The sequence below is a fragment of the Plodia interpunctella genome, chromosome 30 (genome assembly GCF_027563975.2).
Source record: "Plodia interpunctella isolate USDA-ARS_2022_Savannah chromosome 30, ilPloInte3.2, whole genome shotgun sequence".
NCBI lineage: Eukaryota > Metazoa > Arthropoda > Insecta > Lepidoptera > Pyralidae > Plodia > Plodia interpunctella.
In genome coordinates this window covers 3,538,391-3,557,478 of record NC_071323.1, presented here as the reverse complement: position 1 = coordinate 3,557,478, position 19,088 = coordinate 3,538,391, and the positions used below count along the sequence as shown (strand labels likewise).

The window sequence follows — 19,088 nt, the reverse complement described above, 5'->3', positions numbered from 1 at the left end:
AGGCGGTTTGCGGGGAACTCTAATGCTAACGATACCGAGAAGTTGGGGACAATCTACTATGTTTCTGACGACCTTTTAAAGAAAAGTTACATCCAAAATATTACGCCTTGTAAGAAGACTATCCATCTTGAAGTGTTGACGACGTTCGTTGTAGCTATAAGCTTTAACACTTAGTCCACTACTAAACGAAAGATGCCGTATGAATCGTTTTTGGATGCGTTCAATACGAAGCTGGTGTACGCTGTACTGAGGAGACCAAACAACTGAGCAGTACTCTAATAAACTTCTGACGAAACAATTATAAATAGTTATCTTAGTTGCAGGATTTTTAAATACTTTGGCGTTTCTAATAATAAAGCCGAGGGTTTTTGAGGCCCTAGCAACTATGTCGTCGATGTGAGGAATAAAAGTCAATTTGGAGTCCATTGTCACACCTAAATCGCGGATGGCATTAACTTCTTGTAATACTGAGTTATTGATTTTGTAGGTGGATTTAAAAGGCGAAGGCTTTCGGCATAATTTAATATGGTAACACTTATTGATGTTAAGGGACATTTTATTATCTTTGCACCATTCTACCAAATTATCAATATCAGACTGTAGAAGCTTGACGTCCTCAGCACCACGCACAACTTTAGTTAGCTTAAGATCATCTGCATAAAGAAATACGTCACTATGTTGAATTACGTCAACGACATCATTGATGAAAACGTCGAAGAGCAAAGGTCCTAAGTGTGAGCCCTGGGGAATTCCGGACGTGGCAAAGTATGGGTCGGACCGGTATCCTTTCAAAACCACATACTGAGAGCGATCGATCAGATATGACTGCAACCACAGCAACAGAGAACCGCTAAATCCATACTTCGACAACTTCTTCAGCAAGATTTCGTGACAGATTTTGTCAAATGCCTTCGAAAAGTCCGTATAGATAGCGTCCGTCTGCTGCCGGGAGTCCATATTATTGACAACGACATTGGTGAAAGAAAGAAGATTTGTGCTGGTCGATCTTGCCTTCAAGAACCCATGCTGTCGATCAGTAATTAGATGCTTTACTTGAGCATAAAAAAGAGGACATATTAGCGCTTCAAAAACCTTAGGGATAACAGATAAGATAGAGATCGGTCTATAGTTAATAATGTTTTTCTTATCACCGTTTTTGAAAATTGGAATGACTTTAGCTACCTTCCAAAGAAATGGGAATTGTCCAGTACTAAGAGACTTATTAAAAATAATATAAAGAGGAACAGCGAGAGAGTCAGCACATTGAGAGACGAAGTAAGGTGGAATGTCATCGGGACCGGCGCCCTTCGATTGGTCAAGTCTTTTTAGTCGGGTGCGAATGGACTCCATTGTAAGATGTAACTTAGAGATATTACAGGGCATAAGGTTGGTATTAGGCTCGGTATCCTTTGGTATAACAATATTATTAATATTTGCTGAGTTCTTACAATAAACGGATTGAAAGTTTTTAGCAAAAAGGTCACAGATATCTGATCCATTTGAAGCTATTTGATTGTTGTAAATCATTTCAGAGGGATAGTGAGAGTCTGATTTGTTCTTACTTTTCATGTAGGACCAGAAGTATTTAGGATTGCTTCCAATATTTTGTTCGATATTATGAATATGACATTTGTAGCTGCGAGTAGTCAATGCTGCACAGCGCTTACTTATTATGAGTAGAGAAAGGCGATCTAATGGGTTTTTATGGATTCTATATTTATTTAATAATTTACGTTTTTCCTTTAGCAGCTTTATTAAAATTTTAGGAAACCAATTAGGATATTTTCCATTTCTTTTTATAGTTTTAGGGACGTGTTTACTAATAATGGTATTGAGATGTCCATAAAATACATCTATCATTTCGTTGACGTCAATGCAACGATTGAGTTCACTAAGCCAGTCAATTCCGTCCAGTTCATCTGTAATCAGCTCAAAGTCAGCTTTGTAGTAATTATATCTAAAGGACTGAGAATCACTGCGGAGACAATTATCTTGTTTGTTTATTAATACATCGATAGTAAGTGGGGGGTGATGGAAATCTACATTTACAAGTGTGACATCAGCCTTAGCAACGCTAATTACGTCTCTATTGCAAAATACCAAATCAAGTACTCTCTGATTAGAGTTGACCACATTATTGAACTGGGTGAAGTTGTTAAGGGAAGCAAAATCTATTAGACTTTGAGCAAGACTAGAGCCATTATGCTTAGGAACTAAGTCAGTTATTGGTGGAACGCATGGCCACGTTATACAACCCAGGTTAAAATCCCCAATCAATATAGCATTTTCAATAGCATTATTTTCGGCGACTCTATTAAAATTATTAACAAATGATTCAAGATCAGCTTTTTTGACTGGAGGTGGAAGGTACACTACGCACAACGTATAAACTTTATTGTTTATATTAAACCTAATCCACAGATCTTCGTTCGTACTACTTTCGTATATTTTCATGCGACTGGTTGCGTATTTTTTAGAAATCGCAATAAGTACACCACCTCCATTCTTAATATTGCCTTTCCTGTTAAGAGTAAATCTATCACGTCTGAAAACGATGTAACGATTATCAAACAGTTCCGAATCACGAACACTGTCATTTAACCAGGTCTCTGTTAATGCAATAATATCATAATTTAAGCACAATAGGTTACAATAAAAGTTATGAGCTTTCATGCGTAAACCTCTTACATTTTGGTAATATATTTTTAAAGTATTGAATTTTGTTTCTTAATAAACCAAATCATGACTATAGTATAAAAATCGGAAGTTAGCAATTAATGTAAGTTACAAATGTTGAATACTATTTTTAAAGTTATACAATTTTATCTAGGAATTCTATATTTTTTACATAAATATGATCCGAAGTCTCGTTTTTACGCATAAAAATTTTCCCTTGTTTTACCCACACGAACTTGTATCCCTTGTCTTTGGCTTTCAGGCGCGTTGCGGCGTGTAGGGCTCTGTTTGCGGGGGAAAGATGTTCAGCAATGTATATCGGTTTTTTGTCCCCACCATATCCAATGTGACTTGTGTTTAATTTGTCATTAGAATGATTTTTGTTGTATGTAATAACACATGCTAAAAACTTGTCACGGATGCGGGGGGTAGCCAGTTTAACAACGATGGATCTGGGCCTCGGGTCATTTTTGTTGCTTTTGGCGATACGCGTGTAGTGATGAATGTCGGCATCATTAAGTTCACAGGAAACAGTTTTTGATAGTTGTTTTATGACAGAAGGTAAGTTTTCATTATTGTGCTCAGGGACACATTGTATTTCTATATTGCAAGATCTATTATGTTGCTCCATATTTTCCAATTTTGTGCTCATATTCTTAACAGTCTCAATCAAATTATTATTTTCAGTTCGTAATTGCTGAATCATTGTAGTCTTGGAAACTAGATCCTTTTTAATATTATCATACTCCTCTGTTACAAATGAGACAGAGTTCTCCAAGCAGGTAATAGTTTCAGACATTTTTTTCAGCTCAGACTTCACCATATGTCGTAAACTTTCTTCTAATTCGGTAATTATGCATTTTTTAACCTTATTCAGTTCTTCTCTAATTACATCTCTAATATCATCAATATTAAATGTAGGACTCACTGGAGAACAGGTATCAGTCCGAACAGATTTATTTCGTATTGTTACATTATCGCAGGTTTTTACAGGAGTTTGAGAGTTGTCGCCTCCTTTCTTGGCTGCTGCATTGCACTCGGGACAGGTCCAGTTCTTTCTCTGATGAGAAGTAAGCTTGGTAGTTTTGGTGCACAGCAGATGAAAGCTTTTCTTGCAGGATTTTGCAGCACAAGTTATCGAATCGTCTAATGTAACAGAAGCAAAACACCCAGCACAAGACATATTTTAATGTTATTTCACAAAATAGAACGCAGTAAGTATAATGTTCTGTGGCCGTTATCAACTACGGTGTGCAAAACTCAATAATAAACAACATGCAGAAAGCATAAACAAAAAAACAAAAGCGCGCAACACTATTATTTTGTGGCTCAGTTAGGACAGCCCGTGTGGAGGTCGTCGACCTTGAACGCTCGGTGACGAACGGCTATATCATTAACGAGCGACAAACGCAGGCAGCGAAGCTTCGATTTAAACACTGTCCGTTGAATATGTTTACACTGTTGTATTTTTTAGACCACTGAATGTATCTTAACACTTTTATCACTGCACATAGTACGATGTTTACACTGTTTGTTGATATGTTGTTTTAATCGGAATTGTCACTTTTTACCGGTTTAAATATTTTTCAAAGCGGGAGCGTACATTTTTGCGTCCGTACGGTTGCGCGGCGCGCGGGGGGATGATATATATATATATATATATATATATCGATACCGTGCCATATCAAGAGTTGATCTTATAAAAACTTTACGATCACAGAATTTCACTATCAGCTGCGAAAAAAAACCGTGTTGCTCGCCGCGAGTGCCGGCAGAAGTGAAAACTTGAATATTAACGGTGCGAATGGCAACTATATGTTGCCCGGGGATTCGCTCGCGTCGGAATTTTCAGATAAAATGTATCCTATAGCAATCTTGGATAATGTACCTTTCTAATGGTGAAAGAATTTTTTGAAATCGGTTCGGTAGCTTCGGAGATTACCCGCCTCAAACGTACAAACTCATAATTATACTAGCTGAGCCTCGGGGCTTCGCTTCCGTGTGAATTTCGCGATAAAAGATAGCCTATGTGTTATTCCAGGTTATATTCTAGTTAATTGACGATCTCGGTGGCGCAGTGGTAAGGTTCTTGCCACTGAACCGAGAGGTCCCGGGTTCGATCCCCGGTCGGGTCATGATGGAAAATGATCTTATGTATATGTTATAGAATATAGTATTGTAGAGTTAGTATCCCTTAACACAAGTTTCAAACTTACTTTAAGGCTAGCTCAATCTGTGTGATTTGTCCTAATATATATATATATTTATTTAATAGTCACCTTGGAGGTGGTGGTGGTGACGACGACGCCGTCGATCTCGAACTTGCGCGTGCGCTTGCGCGTCTTCTTGCGCAGGTTGGCGAGCTGCACGTCCTCCTTCGACCTGCGCGAACGCACGCCGCTCAGTTACGGACAACACTCAACTGATATTAAACACTACCTTTACGTTAACTTAGTAATAAAATTTGTTACACAATTTTAGATTTTCATTATTTTTAAGTATATTTTTATAACATTATTATTGTTAAATGGAATTTGAAGCGGTGGTGGTGTAATGGTTAAGACTCCTATGGATCGAAACGTCCCAGGTTCGAATCCTCCTCGCACCACACGAGTTTGTATACCAATCTAATAGTAGTTTTCATCGTCCACCACTTGATTGGTGAAGGAAAACATCGTGAGGAAACCTGCACACTGGTTGTTTATTAACTTGTGTGTGAAATGCAGAAGGCAATTTAAACCCACTCCATTAATAATGCCAAGAAAGTTGTTGTGTGCGTTTCATTCCACGTAACAACCACGACCCTCAGCCATGAGGAATACGACTATGAAGAATTACCATCAAAATCGGTCCGCCGTGAAAACGGGACAGACGGACAGACTATCGCATTTGTAACATTAGTACGGAAGTATGGTACATACCTCTGTATCCTATTCGGCTGTTCCTGTTTCCGTCTCAACACGACCGGCTCACCGTTCTCGACCACTTGATGTTCCGTGTTCACTCTGCAAACGTTACAATCAAATCAATTATTCCGAAATTACATCTTCACAGGCACTGTTTCAAGTCATAAAGTTCCTTTAGGCGCGATTGGCCCAATTCAACTAATTCGCGATTGGTTCAATTCGCAGTTGGTCCAATTCGCGATTGGTCCAATTCACCTAATTCGCGATTGGTTCAATTCGCGATTGGTCCAATTCACCTAATTCGCGATTGGTTCAATTCGCGATTGGTCCAATATAAACTATTTCCAAAATTAAATAAAACTACACATGTTTCTTTAAATATATATTAAGTATAGTAGGATATGATTATTATTGTTAGAATCTTATATACCTTGCTGGTTTGAGGACGGATAAAAAGCATAGAATGTTCCTATCTGTATGTATATGTATGTAAATTATACAATTTCGGAAACATCGTATAATTTGGACCAACCGCGAATTGGACCAATCGCGCCCAAAGGAAAAACGTTTGGTACACGGGTAGAATATAACTTGGAATAACACATATGATACTTTTATACCGAAATTCCCACGGGAGCGAAGCCCGGGAGCGCGGCTAGTGTTTTATATTATGATATTGTGTGTGAATAAATAAATGAATATACTTTTAGTGACAAAGATATTATAATTGTGATCGAGTGCTGATAAAGAGGAAAGATTTGTATTTTTGTTTGTAATGATGAAACTCAAAAACTACTGGGTCAATTTTGATTAAATTTAGCAGATAGATAAGCGAAGCCTTCAGGAGTGACATAGTTGTTGGTTTTACCAGAGTTAGTATGTTATATAATATTATATCACTTTTTAAAACGTTATTATATGTAAAATTTGGAATATTCGGTTGTGATTTTACATCCGGCCGCCTGTCTGTCTGCCTGTCGCCTCCTTGGGAATGTGTTGTTGGAATGAATTGTTTCCTTTACATTATCATTTGCAAGAAAGGCGGACGTCAAGCAGGCAAATCGGTTATATATATATATATATATATATATATATATATATATATATATATATATACAATATCACAGCACGAATGACAATATTATGGTAATTTTTAGCTTCGAACGCGACCAAGGACATGCAGAGATGGGACAGACAGATAAATGTAGAGAGAGAGAGAGAGAGAGAGAGAGAGAGAGAGAGAGAGAGAGAGGTAAAGAGAGATAAAGGTAGAGAGAGAGATAAAGGTAGAGAGAGAGATAAAGGTAGAGAGAGAGATAAAGGTAGAGAGAGAGATAAAGGTAGAGAGAGAGATAAAGAGAGAGAGAGAAAGGTGGAGAGAGATAAAGTTAGAGAGAGAAAGGTGGAGAGAGAGAGAAAGGTAGAGAAATGTAAAGAGAGAGAAAAGTAGAGAGAGAGGGGTAGAGAGAGAAAGGGAGAGAGGGGTAGAGAGAGAGAGAAAGGGAGAGAGGGGTAGAGAGAGAGAGAAAGGGAGAGAGGGGTAGAGAGAGAGAGAAAGGGAGAGAGGGGTAGAGAGAGAGAGAAAGGGAGAGAGGGGTAGAGAGAGAGAGAAAGGGAGAGAGGGGTAGAGAGAAAGGGAGAGTGGGAGAGTACAAACCTGGAGCCGCCGTTGGCATGGTGCGAGCTCTCGGCCAGCGAGTCCGCGTCAGCGTCCGCCGCCGCGCGCGACGACGACGACGCCAGCGACCCGCTGTCCGAGTGACCCAGGCTGCAGATACAAATGTATGTTTCACGCGGGTTATCACCGGAACTGGCCAACCGATTTCAAAAATGTTACATTTTGAGAGATTGCTATAGGCTATATTTTATCACAAAATTCTCGCGGGAGCGAAGCCCCGGGCAAGGCTAGTCGCTTATATTTCTTTTATATATACCAATATTATAAAAGCGAAAATCTGACTAAGACAGTCAGATTTTCGAAGAGATACGTCTAGTCTGTTCCTGAACAATCGGCTGGTTGTTCGTCTCACTTCGAATCGATTCGATGGTGAGAAGTGAAGTGCATACCCGCACTAAAACCTCAGTTTTTGAATTTATCGCGAACAGACAGACAGCAGTTGACTTTGTTTTATCTTACTAATATTATAAATGCGAAACTTTGTCAGGATGTGTGTTTGTTAATCTTTCACGAAAAATCTACTGAACAAATTAATATAACCTGGAATAACACATAGGGTACCTTTTGTCACGAAATTCCCGCGGGAGCGACGCCCCGGGGCGCGGCTAGTGGAGGATACTCACTGCACGGTGCTGTCGACGCTGAGCCTCGTTGTCGCGCGACTCTCATATTTCTCGTACTGCGCGTTGTGAGAGTCGACCACCCTCACTTGTTCGTTGTCTACTGTGACCACTGACACGTGCGACGTGTCCTGTTGCAAACGTGAAAATAAATATATATATTAGGACAAATCTACACAGATTGAGCTAGCCCCAAAGTAAGTTCGAGACTTGTGTTATGGGATACTAACTCAAAGATACTATATTCTATAACAAATACACATATAGATAAACATCCAAGACCCGGGCCAATCAGAAAAATATCATTTCCATCATGACCCGACCGGGGATCGAACCCGGGACCTCTCGGTTCAGAGGCCAGCACTTCACCACTGCGCCACCGAGGTCGTCAACTGATCAATATCCTAACTGATCTATACTAAATATTACGCATTAGCTTTTGCCCGCGACTTCGCCCGCGTGAATTCCCTACGCGAACAGTTAGATAGGTACCATATTTCCTTCTCCGCACTTCAAACTACATGTATGCAAAATTTCAAGAAGATTGGTTGAGTAGATAGAGCGGGAAGAGGCAACAAACAAACTTACTTTCGCATTTATAATATTAGTTCAGATGCGAAAGTGAGTTTGTTCGTTTGTCACCTCTTCACGCTCTATCTGCTCAACCAATCTTCTTGAAATTTTGCATACATGTAATTTGAAGTGCGGAGAAGGACATAGGGTACGTTTCATCACAGAAAAATAACTGTTTCCGTGGCAAATTGACACGGGCGAAGCCGCGGGTATAAGCTAATATAATACTGAGAATGTAGCGTAGTGTTGACACTGAGCGGAGCCACGGACTGCCTGAGCCTGTCCACCACTGTCTAAACTGAACGTCTTCCCGGTTGCCTCCTTAGCAGTTGAGCGCCAAAGCCGGTCAGTGTCAACACATATACATACTCTCTCTCACACACTATATATATCTATCCCTCTCTTACACTATATATCTCTCTCGCTCTCTTACACTATCCCTCTCTCTCAGACACAAACACTATCTCTGTCACACCAGTCGCTCCCCCTCCGACCGATCGCACAAAAACACACTATATCTCTCTCTTTCTTACACTATCTCTCTCTCTCTCACACACACACACACACACACTCCCTCCCCCACAGGTGTAACAGCGGCGCACTGACCAGGTTGGCGGCGTGGTGTCCGCTGTCGTCGAAGACGCCCGAGTCTGCGGCGCCGGGGCTCAGTATCAGTACCTCGCTGCTGTCGAGGCGGCGACCGCGCTTCTCTGTTGACAAACCCACTTTTTTTTTTTAATTATATATTATTTCATATTTAATTTATATACTTTTTTTAATTCATATATAATTCGATTATATATTAGAACTGAACTGGAAGAGATTTCTTTACAAATAAGCAGTACCTGTGTACTTTTATTCCAATTTTCATTTTCTTATATATTCTGTTTCGTGTGAATATATTGTTAAATAAATAAATAACACTAGCGACCCGTCAAAACTTCGCTCGGGTAAAAAATATGATAAATCATACACGTAAAACCTTCATCGGGAATCACAATCATCTATTTGTGCAAACCGCATGAGAATCCGTGCAGTAGTTTTCGAGTATATCGCGAACAGACACACAGGGCGCGATAGACGACTTTGTAAATATGTAAGGATGTATGTATTGTCAGATTCAGATTCATTCATTGCAATGTCACAAGTGGAAATGTTATATGTTACATTGACAGTAAGTACAGGTGACGCCCTGCGAGGGCGCAGCAAGCGTTGGGGCAACGAGATGCCATTTACTTCAGTATTTAACGTCGTTTGTTAATTGTCATGCATTACAATGATTATATATAAATTAAATTATTAAAAATTATTGAAATGATTAAAATTTATCATTAATTGTTGTTGTGGGGAACTGGTCATCTCGTTTCTCATATATTTTCATGTAAGTTAATTGTGTTATATATATATATAATATATTTTTAAAATTTATATATATTTTTCCTTTCATCAGCACTCGATCACAATCATAATATGTTTCAGTATATCTTTTGACCATGTACTTTATTGTGTGCTTACATTGTTATATTACTGATAAAAAATTATACATAAATTTATATTTCAAAAATGGTAAGCCTTATAATAGCCAATAGGTGAGCGTTATTCTTTTAATAAAAGATCGAGCTAACCAGTTCCCACGGCAGCAGCCGTTCACGAGTTGACGCGTGGGTCAGCCATCGCGCGTAGCTCGACCACAATATAGGTAACCACCCGACCCGATCCACGACGCTCCGCCGCCGCCGGTTTGACGTATTTTTTATTTTTTTTTTTAGAATTTTTGTCTAATGCAGGCAAACGTGTGTGTCGCAAACAGCCACACATATTAAAGTGTCTCACCGTCCAGCGAGTCCAGCGAGGACGGCGCCACGCAGTCCTCGTCCGAGGAGCAGCCGGCGCTGATGACCACCACCTCGTCCGCTATCGGCGGCGTCGTCGATATCGTCACGGCGTGCGGCGGGAGCTGTGGGCGGGACAACTCATTTATATACATCTATAAATCATTATAACAAATAAATATGTGTATAATATATACACACAGATTGAGCCGGCCCCAAAGTAAGTTCGAGACTTGTGTTATGGGATACTAACTCAACGATACTATATTCTATAACAAATACATATATAGATAAACATCCAAGACCCGGGCCAATCAGAAAAAGATCATTTTCCATCATGACCCGACCGGGGATGGAACCCGGGATCTCTCGGTTCAGCGGTTCACCGAGGTCGTCAGGAAGTACATGGAAGATTGCAACATTAGAAAGAGAGAGATGATTACAGTGAGATAGAACTAGAAGTTAAGATGACGCGAGGTTAAATAAAGACGTGTGAAATGATTTGTTAACGAAATATAAAGTGACTCAAAGATTTTTTATTTTTGACGACCTCGGTGGCGCAGTGGTAAAGTGCCTGCCTCTGAACCGAGAGGTCCCGGGTTCGATCCCCGGTCGGGTCATGATGGAAAATGATCCTTTTCTGATTGGCCCGGGTCTTGGATGTTTATCTATATATGTATTTGTTATAGAATATAGTATCGTTGAGTTAGTATCCCATAACACAAGTCTCGAACTTACTTTGGGGCTAGCTCAATCTGTGTGATTTGTCCTAATATATATGTATTGCAAGTGAAATAAAAGCTTGTAAAGTGAATGTGAGCCGTTGAGCGTTGCTACCGACCTCAGCGCTGTTGGCGAGGACGGGGGGGTGCGTGGTGGTGACGGTGACGAGGCCGCAGCCGCTGCCCCCGAGGGAGTTGGGTGAGAACACCACCACCGAACTGGGGACCACGACCACCGCTGACGATTGCTCCTTCGACGGCTGGGGGAGAATTACTATGTGTTATTTGCTTGTCGTTGCTAGTAGTCTGTAGCCTTTTGAGCAAAAAATATAGGGCTTTTATTTGTTAAAGTATCGATCTTAAAGACAATTGGATGTTGAAAAATAAAATGCATAAAGGTATTTAAATAATCAAACTGGATAATTAAAATCACTTTAATTGATCAGTTTTATTAATTATTAGATGTCGCCCGGGGCTTTGCTGCCGTGGAAGATTTGAGATAAAAATAGCCTATAGCAATCTTGGATAATGTTACTTTCTAATTATGAAAAAATTTCGGAAATCGGTTCGATAGTTTCCTAGATTACCCCCTCCACAAACATACAAACTCACAAACGCTTTAATAATAATATAGACTAGCGGCCCATCCCGGCTTCGCTCGGGTAAAATCATAATTATTATATACAAAAAACCTTCGTCTTGAATCACTCTATTCATAAAAAAAAACTGCATCAAAATCCGTAGCGTGGTTTTAAAGATTTAAGCATACATAGGGACAGACAATGGGAAGCGACTTTTTGTTTTATACTATGTAGTGAAGAGAACTCTCGATAAAAGTATTCTTTTCGTTACATATTATAAAACAAAGTGCTCAACCGCATCCGTCAGTCAGTTCGCAATAAACTCAAAAACTACTGCACGGATTTTCATACGGTTTCCGCCAATAGATAGAGTGATTCCCAAGGAGGGTTTAGGGATATATTTTTTTATGTTTTTACCCGAGCGAAGCCGGGAACGGCCGCTCGGAATATATACAGGGTGATTTCTTATATATTGTCATTGTTGTATGTACACGCTCAGTCGACGGTGCTGAACAACTTTTCGCATGGAAGCGACCTTGAAATCGCGAAATAATTATCAGCTGATCCATACATTTTCCGCAAGTTGGAGAGTATTTAATTTTGTATGGAACAGCTGATTTTTTTTTTCTCGCGATTTCGGTGTTACTCCCGTACTGAATGTTGTTCAGGATCGTGGACTGAGCGTGTAGACAAAATATTGCCAATGTATAAAAAGTTAAGCCGTATTTCGCGTCATTTCTTGGGAGGACATATCAGGAGGGTTTTTTTATTAGGGGTTTTTTATTGAATCTCATATTGGGAGGGCAATAAAAGTGTAAACTCACCGTAACAGGCCTGACTTCCACCAAATTCTGTTGCGATCTTATCTTGTCGTCTCTATTCTCCACCCTATTAACTTCCACGTTGACTTTAATACCGTCCACATCTCTATTATCACTAATTCTCCTATCATTCTCAATTTTCTCCACAATCTCTCCCACTGAATTGCTCTTGTCGAGTAAAATTGAGTTTCTAGCGTCTTCCAATCTCTTTTCGACTCTTTCCTCCACTGAAATTGTACTTTCAAATGAGTTTCTGTGTCTTTCGACGTTGTTATTGAATTTCTGCTCTAAAGACTTCCTCTTCTCTTCAAACGAACTGTTTTTCTCATTTCTAATATCATCTTTGATATGTAATACTTTGTGTTCGTCAATAAAATTGTTGGAATCTTTGAAATCATTAATTTTATCCGCAAACGACCGCCTTTTTTCCGCTATAGACGTTTTTTCTTCAGAATTTCTCTTCATTTCTTTGATTTCTGCTAATCCATCTATCTTTATTCTATTATCTTTGTCTATTCTGTCGACTTTGTCTATGGAATTTGATTTTTCTTTGATGATTTCTAATGACGGCGTTCGGGTAAGTTCGGCCGGCGTTCGGGTATGTTCGGCCGGCGTTCGGGTAAGTTCGGCCGGCGTTCGGGTAAGTTCGGCCGGCGTTTGGGTAGGTTCGGCCGGCGTTCGTGTTTGTTCGCCCGGCGTTCGGGTAGGTTCGGCCGGTGTTTGGGTAAGTTCGGCCGGCGTTCGGGTAAGTTCGGTCGGCGTTCGGGTAAGTTCGGCCGGTTCCGATTCCTTTGGTGTTTTGTCTGGTGAGATGTCCGTTTTGTTCTCTACCGCCTTTTCGGCCTCTCGGCATACCTGTTCAAATTCAAATTAATTTATTTCGTTGACATAGGTAGTACACTGCCGTGGTATAACTAAAATGCCGTTATCTGACATCAGGGCGATTTTTAATTTTGGTTTGCAAGAAAATGAGAAAAAAAAGCTCTTTCGATCTGTATTTGCGATTTTTCGATAGCTTGATTAGTTTTGGAAATAACAATTGTAAAATTGCCGTTATGTACACATATTTTGCTTGTCAAATAGGCTAAAATGCCTTTAAGTAACTTTGCGAGTCTATACAGCCGCTAAGGTTGGATAACTCATACCTTTCTTAAAAAAAATATCATAAGGTTGCTTGTCAATATTGCCGTTAACTGCATTTTTTGCACTATAAAGGGGTAAAAATACTTTAACTGTGTTATTGTTATTTTATTTCTAATAGAGCAGTATTATATTGTTAAGTTAAAACGTCGTTAATTGAAAAAGCTAGACTTAAATGTGATTAACGTCGTATAACGGCTTTATAGCTTACTACTAATGTTTTGACTTTTCGTATGTTACAAGCCAATAGCGGCTTTTCGAAAATATTCAAACAATGTGTTGTCCGCCACTGTTAGACTGCAGTGTCGTTATCTCACAGTGATACACTAAAATGTCGTTAACGTATCTCGCGCGCGGTACCATCGGAGAGGTCGGAGGTCGAATTAGTGAGTCGCAAGCGCTTGCTTCGGGTCTGCTCCCGCCAATTTCGCAACGATGACGCTTTAGGTGAGTAGTTTTTTAGCTAGGTGTTTAATAATATTATATATTCATAAAATACCTGCCATGCATGTAATATGTATTCAAATAGGTATATTCATATCGTTCTATTATGATGTTACGGAGAGGCTATGATGGAAAAGACTAAAAAATACTCTCGAGGTCTACATGTGACATAGGACAACTAGTAATAAATATTATTTTTGTGTTTAATAATACACATACATATATACACATATTTATTTACATATATACACAGTATTTATTTTATTGTTACAGAATTTCGGCTGTTTCCATGAGAAGTAAATGTATTTTAGAGATGGCAAAGAAAAAAATTGATATCTTGTAATGAGCTTTTATCACTTCAAAATTTACCCCGTATTCTCAGTCCTTAACTCATTCCTCCACTCCATTTTGCAATAACATACCTCAAACTAACATCCAATCAAATCGCCATTAAATTTGCTAACCACGCCCATTTAAGGTACAATAACGAACTGTCAGCTCGTGGAATAAGATAGAGACAAAGATATTTGATCTGACGACCAGAAATAGAAACTTTCTGAAGTTATTTTGAAGATTTCAAATTTATTCAACAGCAGCGACGCCCTCTCGGGCTGGATAAGTTTGCTTCCTTCAGTTCACATGGAATCTTAAAATTATATAGAAAATTAAAAATGGCATTTGTAGCTATTCGGTTTCTGGAATTAAGCAGTTTTGAAGATTGCACAATAAACTTATCCTGTCTAATGACAATAACATTAGTTTGCTATAATACTCTGGGAGCTTGTGACCTTGTGTGATTAGTGTTAGCGACTGCCGTAAAGCGTTTCCCTTGTAGTCAAACACGATTAAAATATTGTATTCTTGATAGATGTTCGATCGATAGTCACCGCGAAATATCTTTTTGACGTAAACTTGTTAATAGAAGATGTGACTGATGACGCTAAAAAAGGGTGTAGTATATAAGTATATTTTAGCATCGCATAATGTTTGGCATGTTGATCTTGAGGAACTTATGTACACTACATCGCATAATATAGACTGTCAACATTTTGGGACTGATGGCGGTCAAATGGTACTTTTGACAATCAAACGCATATTTTGATGTCAATATGTAATATTCTTCTTAAGTTTCAATATGGCCATCCGTTATAATTAATATTTTTTTAAAATAAAAAAGTAAAGTTAGCTTTCGTCAGTCCAGAGTGATGTTCGATCAAGGGCCGGACTATGAGGAAGATTCACGGGACGTTGCGCGGCGCGTCGAGCGTGTCCGAACAACGCATTAGTCCGACCAATCAACGCTTTAGACCCGCCCAATGAGTGAGGTTATGTCAAATTCAAGTCGAGTAAGAATTAGTAAGCCAAATTATCAAATGATCTCACGAAGAACTTTAATATTAACCAACAACATAGAGTCTCACCGATACCTGCAGCTGTAAAAAGACTACACCCGAGCTACAAGGCCTCCGCAAGCGTAAAAATACTGTTGATGCCAATTATTGTTCCGAAGTACCTACCTGAGATTTCCCAGCTACACCCAAGTGTGATTCGCAGAGCGTTTCGACCGCTACGGTCGCACTGTCAAATTTTAACAAAGACAAGAATGAGTTTTACTATATGACTTTACATTATTTACTCTGTACTGTAGTTATGAATGATTGATTTCATTAATTAATAATAATGATTTATTTTGCAAAATACAATTTAAAATATCCGCCACATGCTTCGTCAAATATTTTATTAATCTAACAGGAAAAATATAATAAAAAATATGGTTGTTGTATGGTTTTAGTAATTGGTACTTAGCATGTTTCTGTTTAGCCGCATTGTCCGCTGCTGACCCCGCCTCACGAACGAAATCTCTGATATGAGAAGCAGCAAACGTACTTACACACGTTGCGTCCCAAAGCAAACATCGTCCCTTTTGCCAGAGAACCAAAATCAAGCCATTGGGACGCTTGCCATCCGTGCGACTTAGTCCAGGTGGTTCCAGAACACAAGGAATATTTGCACTTACCATAACGAATTATATCATTAAGCGCATGATGTCTGGGAAATCTACCAGCACTGATGAATGATTGATTTTGGAAATGATTCCTTCCTCAAAAAAAAAATACGGATTGTAATGACCGCACAGCCGCAACGGTCGAAACGCTTTGCGAACCACCCCCAAACGAATTAAATATTAGAATATTAGACACCCCTTTACAACAGCGGAATTTGAATTGATAAAACAATTTTCAAACCTGTATTTTGATAACTTTAAATTCAATTTGATCAATACTATCTTCCAATATTTTTTATACTGTTGCACTTAAATGCCGTTAATTTAGAAGGTAATTAGTTTAACTGCGTTTAAGCGTAACAATGAACCGAATTTAATCTTCAAATTAAAATATATTCATAGTTTAGCAGACTTGAAAGCAGTTAAATGCCGTTAATCACACAAAAGCCTAACATGAATTAGTATCATAAGTATAGTTTTATGTAACTAAAACAACGTTATGGGATATAACGACATTTAAGTTACCATGAAGTCATGATTTTTTTAGCATTTTAATAAATATATTTTTTAAATGAAATAGTAACGCTAAAAAGCCGTTACTCTTTACGAAGCGGCATTTTAGTCGATGACTCATAAGATTTTGGTATCATAGATAATATACTAAAACGCAAAAAACGTTTTATTATTATTAAAAAAATGTGTTTCTAAAATAATAGGTTAGTCATTAGATAGTATTTTACTTGATCTATGTTTTGGTACCTTCAAGTTTTAAATAAGTGTTGTCATTTATGAATGACATCGATTTAAATTTTTACCGCTCTTTTCGACGTTTTACTCGAAACAAGCCTTTGGCAAATAACGGCGTTTTAGTTATACCAGGGCAGTACAGTAGATGGTATACAAGAGCGATGTATCTCCTATTGGGAAACTAATCTTCCTGAGATACATAGTATATATACATAGTTAGAATATTAATGTTGTTTAATCGAGGGACAAAATCGGAATTTCTATTGGACACTTTCAATGTCTGTTTCCCAACAAATTGATTTTTGTAAGTGTCAACATTGAACATTTTTTTTTACAATTAATGTGAATAGAGTTAATTGTATTTTTTATTCTATACTAGATTTTGCCCGGGGCTTCGCTCCCGTGGGAATTTTGAAATAAATAATTGGATAATGAACCTTTTTAATGGTGAAAGAATTTTTGAAATCGGTTCAATGGTTTCGGATATTACCCGCCTCAAACGTACAAACGCGTACACTTTATAATAATAGTATAGATGAGCATTTAACTATCTAAATACAGCCATAACACAATACCACCCAAGGGGTACCTAAACGCTTGGAACGTCGCATATAAGAATTAAGTAACATTCATATATATTTAAAGCGTAATTATTATATACCTGATCCACAATAAGCTTGCCGACGGCCTGCGGCGGCGGGGGGGCGGGGGGCTTCTTGCTCTGAGTGGTCTGTGTGGTGTGTGTGGTGTGTGTGGGGTGTGTGGGCGGGGAGGGGGCGGCGGCGGGCGGGTGGGGGCCGGGGTCCGACTGCGGGGAGGCGGGCGGGCTGGCGGGCGGCGGGGGCGCGGGTCCTTTCTCTTTCTTCGGCGCCTGCGCAAGACGATTGGTGTAATAAATTTTTTTTTTTACTTCTTGAGTAATAAAATATATCAATACTGATATTAATTTTTTTTTTTACTTCTTGAGTAATAAAATATATCAATACTGATATTATGAATGCGAAAGTTTGTAAACACGTATGTTTGTTACTCTTTCACGAAAAATCTATTCTATGACATTTTGTACAGTCAACACCACATCGAGTTGCCCCTGTATGAACTTCTATGGCGCGGTGATAGCGGCGAGTTTGCAATGAAATTGGGTAAGCTGATGTGCTGTTGACTGTACACGGGTAGAATATAACCTAGAATAACACATACGGTATTTATATAACCTGAAATAACGCACGCAGATAAAGCGCGAAGAAGTAACAAACAAACTTACTTTCGCATTCCAACTAAAATTATAAATGCGAAAGTGAGTTTGTTTGTTTGTTGCCTCTTCACGCTCTATCTGCTCAACCAATCTTCTTGAAATTTTGCATACATGTAGTTTGAAGTGCGGAGAAGGACACAGCGTACCTTTCATCGCGGAAACAAGTTGATTTGTTAGACAAACGAAAAAAATCCCGACTTTCAATATTCATTTCGCTACAACATTTGAACGGCTGAAAAGATTTTCACTAAACACAGTCGGGATAAAATTATCTATGACACACAAAAAAAACTACATGAAAATCGATTCATCCGTTTGGGAGCTACGACGCCACAGACAGAGAGATACACATACAGACACGTTAAAGTTATAACACCCCACTTTTTGCGCCGGGGTTTAAAAATAATAGTTCACCTGTTAAATTCACGCGGGCGAGGCCGCGGGCAAGTTAGTTAATAGTATTAGTTAGGATTCAAAGAAAATGTTAATCACTAACCGGCTTGTTCTTGTCAGCCGCGCCGCCGTCCTCGCCGCGGCGCTTGACTGCGGCCGGGGCGGGGGCGGGTGCGGGGGGCAGAGAGCCGGCGGGTGGGGAGCGCGGGCGCGCGGCCGGCGGCGGCTGCGGGGTCGCGCCCGCCGCCGGCTCCGGGTCCGACACTGCAGGGGATACAATAGTACAGTGATCATCGAGAAATCAAAGTCACACTAACGAGGTATGTTGAGACGCGAGACGTTAGTCGAGGGTCGCAGACATACTCTCAAGTGTTACATTAATCTAACTGGCTGATAATATACTGGGTTACTGGTATCTAACGCATAACCTTCCAAAGGCGCATAAGGTACATAGAGACTGACATCTTTTGTTCCACGACTTGTCTAAACGTGATAAATAAAAAGATTTTCCTTTTTTTAGTTTTAATGCCGCGTCTATAAAACGTTAACTCTACGTCCGATTCCGCTACATAACGCTACTGTACTGTCTCGTGTCGCTCGGCTATTGCATACAGTGAACATGTGTAAAATCGCAAATTAGATTGGATTTTTTTTCTATATGAAAAAAAGAAACTACGAATCACGAAAAGTCGTAG

The 19,088-nt window shown here is 39.3% G+C and overlaps 2 protein-coding genes across 7 annotated transcripts in view; both read right to left on the bottom strand.

Moving 5' to 3' along the window:
• The window catches only part of LOC128682568 (serine/threonine-protein kinase 10), a 76,909-nt gene that overhangs the window by 28,194 nt on the left and 29,627 nt on the right, over window positions 1–19,088 (bottom strand). For 5 of the 6 annotated variants that reach the window (XM_053767372.2, XM_053767373.1, XM_053767368.1 and 2 more), the window contains 10 exons: window positions 18,497–18,657; window positions 17,407–17,616; window positions 12,413–13,264; window positions 11,127–11,267; window positions 10,287–10,410; window positions 9,060–9,178; window positions 7,884–8,011; window positions 7,240–7,350; window positions 5,598–5,681; window positions 4,956–5,058 (listed from right to left, as the gene is read on the bottom strand). In XM_053767372.2, coding sequence (XP_053623347.1) covers window positions 4,956–5,058; window positions 5,598–5,681; window positions 7,240–7,350; window positions 7,884–8,011; window positions 9,060–9,178; window positions 10,287–10,410; window positions 11,127–11,267; window positions 12,413–13,264; window positions 17,407–17,616; window positions 18,497–18,657 — 2,033 coding nt within the window. The remainder of the gene's footprint in view (window positions 1–4,955; window positions 5,059–5,597; window positions 5,682–7,239; window positions 7,351–7,883; window positions 8,012–9,059; window positions 9,179–10,286; window positions 10,411–11,126; window positions 11,268–12,412; window positions 13,265–17,406; window positions 17,617–18,496; window positions 18,658–19,088) is intronic. The other variant, XM_053767370.1, reaches the window with a different exon arrangement.
• On the bottom strand, window positions 2,745–4,322 carry LOC128682569 (uncharacterized). The gene has a single exon (XM_053767374.2). It carries the CDS (start codon window positions 3,857–3,859, stop codon window positions 2,813–2,815), a length of 1,047 nt encoding a protein of 348 aa, XP_053623349.1. The 5' UTR covers window positions 3,860–4,322; the 3' UTR covers window positions 2,745–2,812.

Excerpts from the sequence above, each read along its gene's own strand:
- LOC128682569 (XM_053767374.2), bottom strand. The coding sequence starts at position 3,859 with ATGTCTTGTGCTGGGTGTTTTGCTTCTGTTACATTAGACGATTCGATA.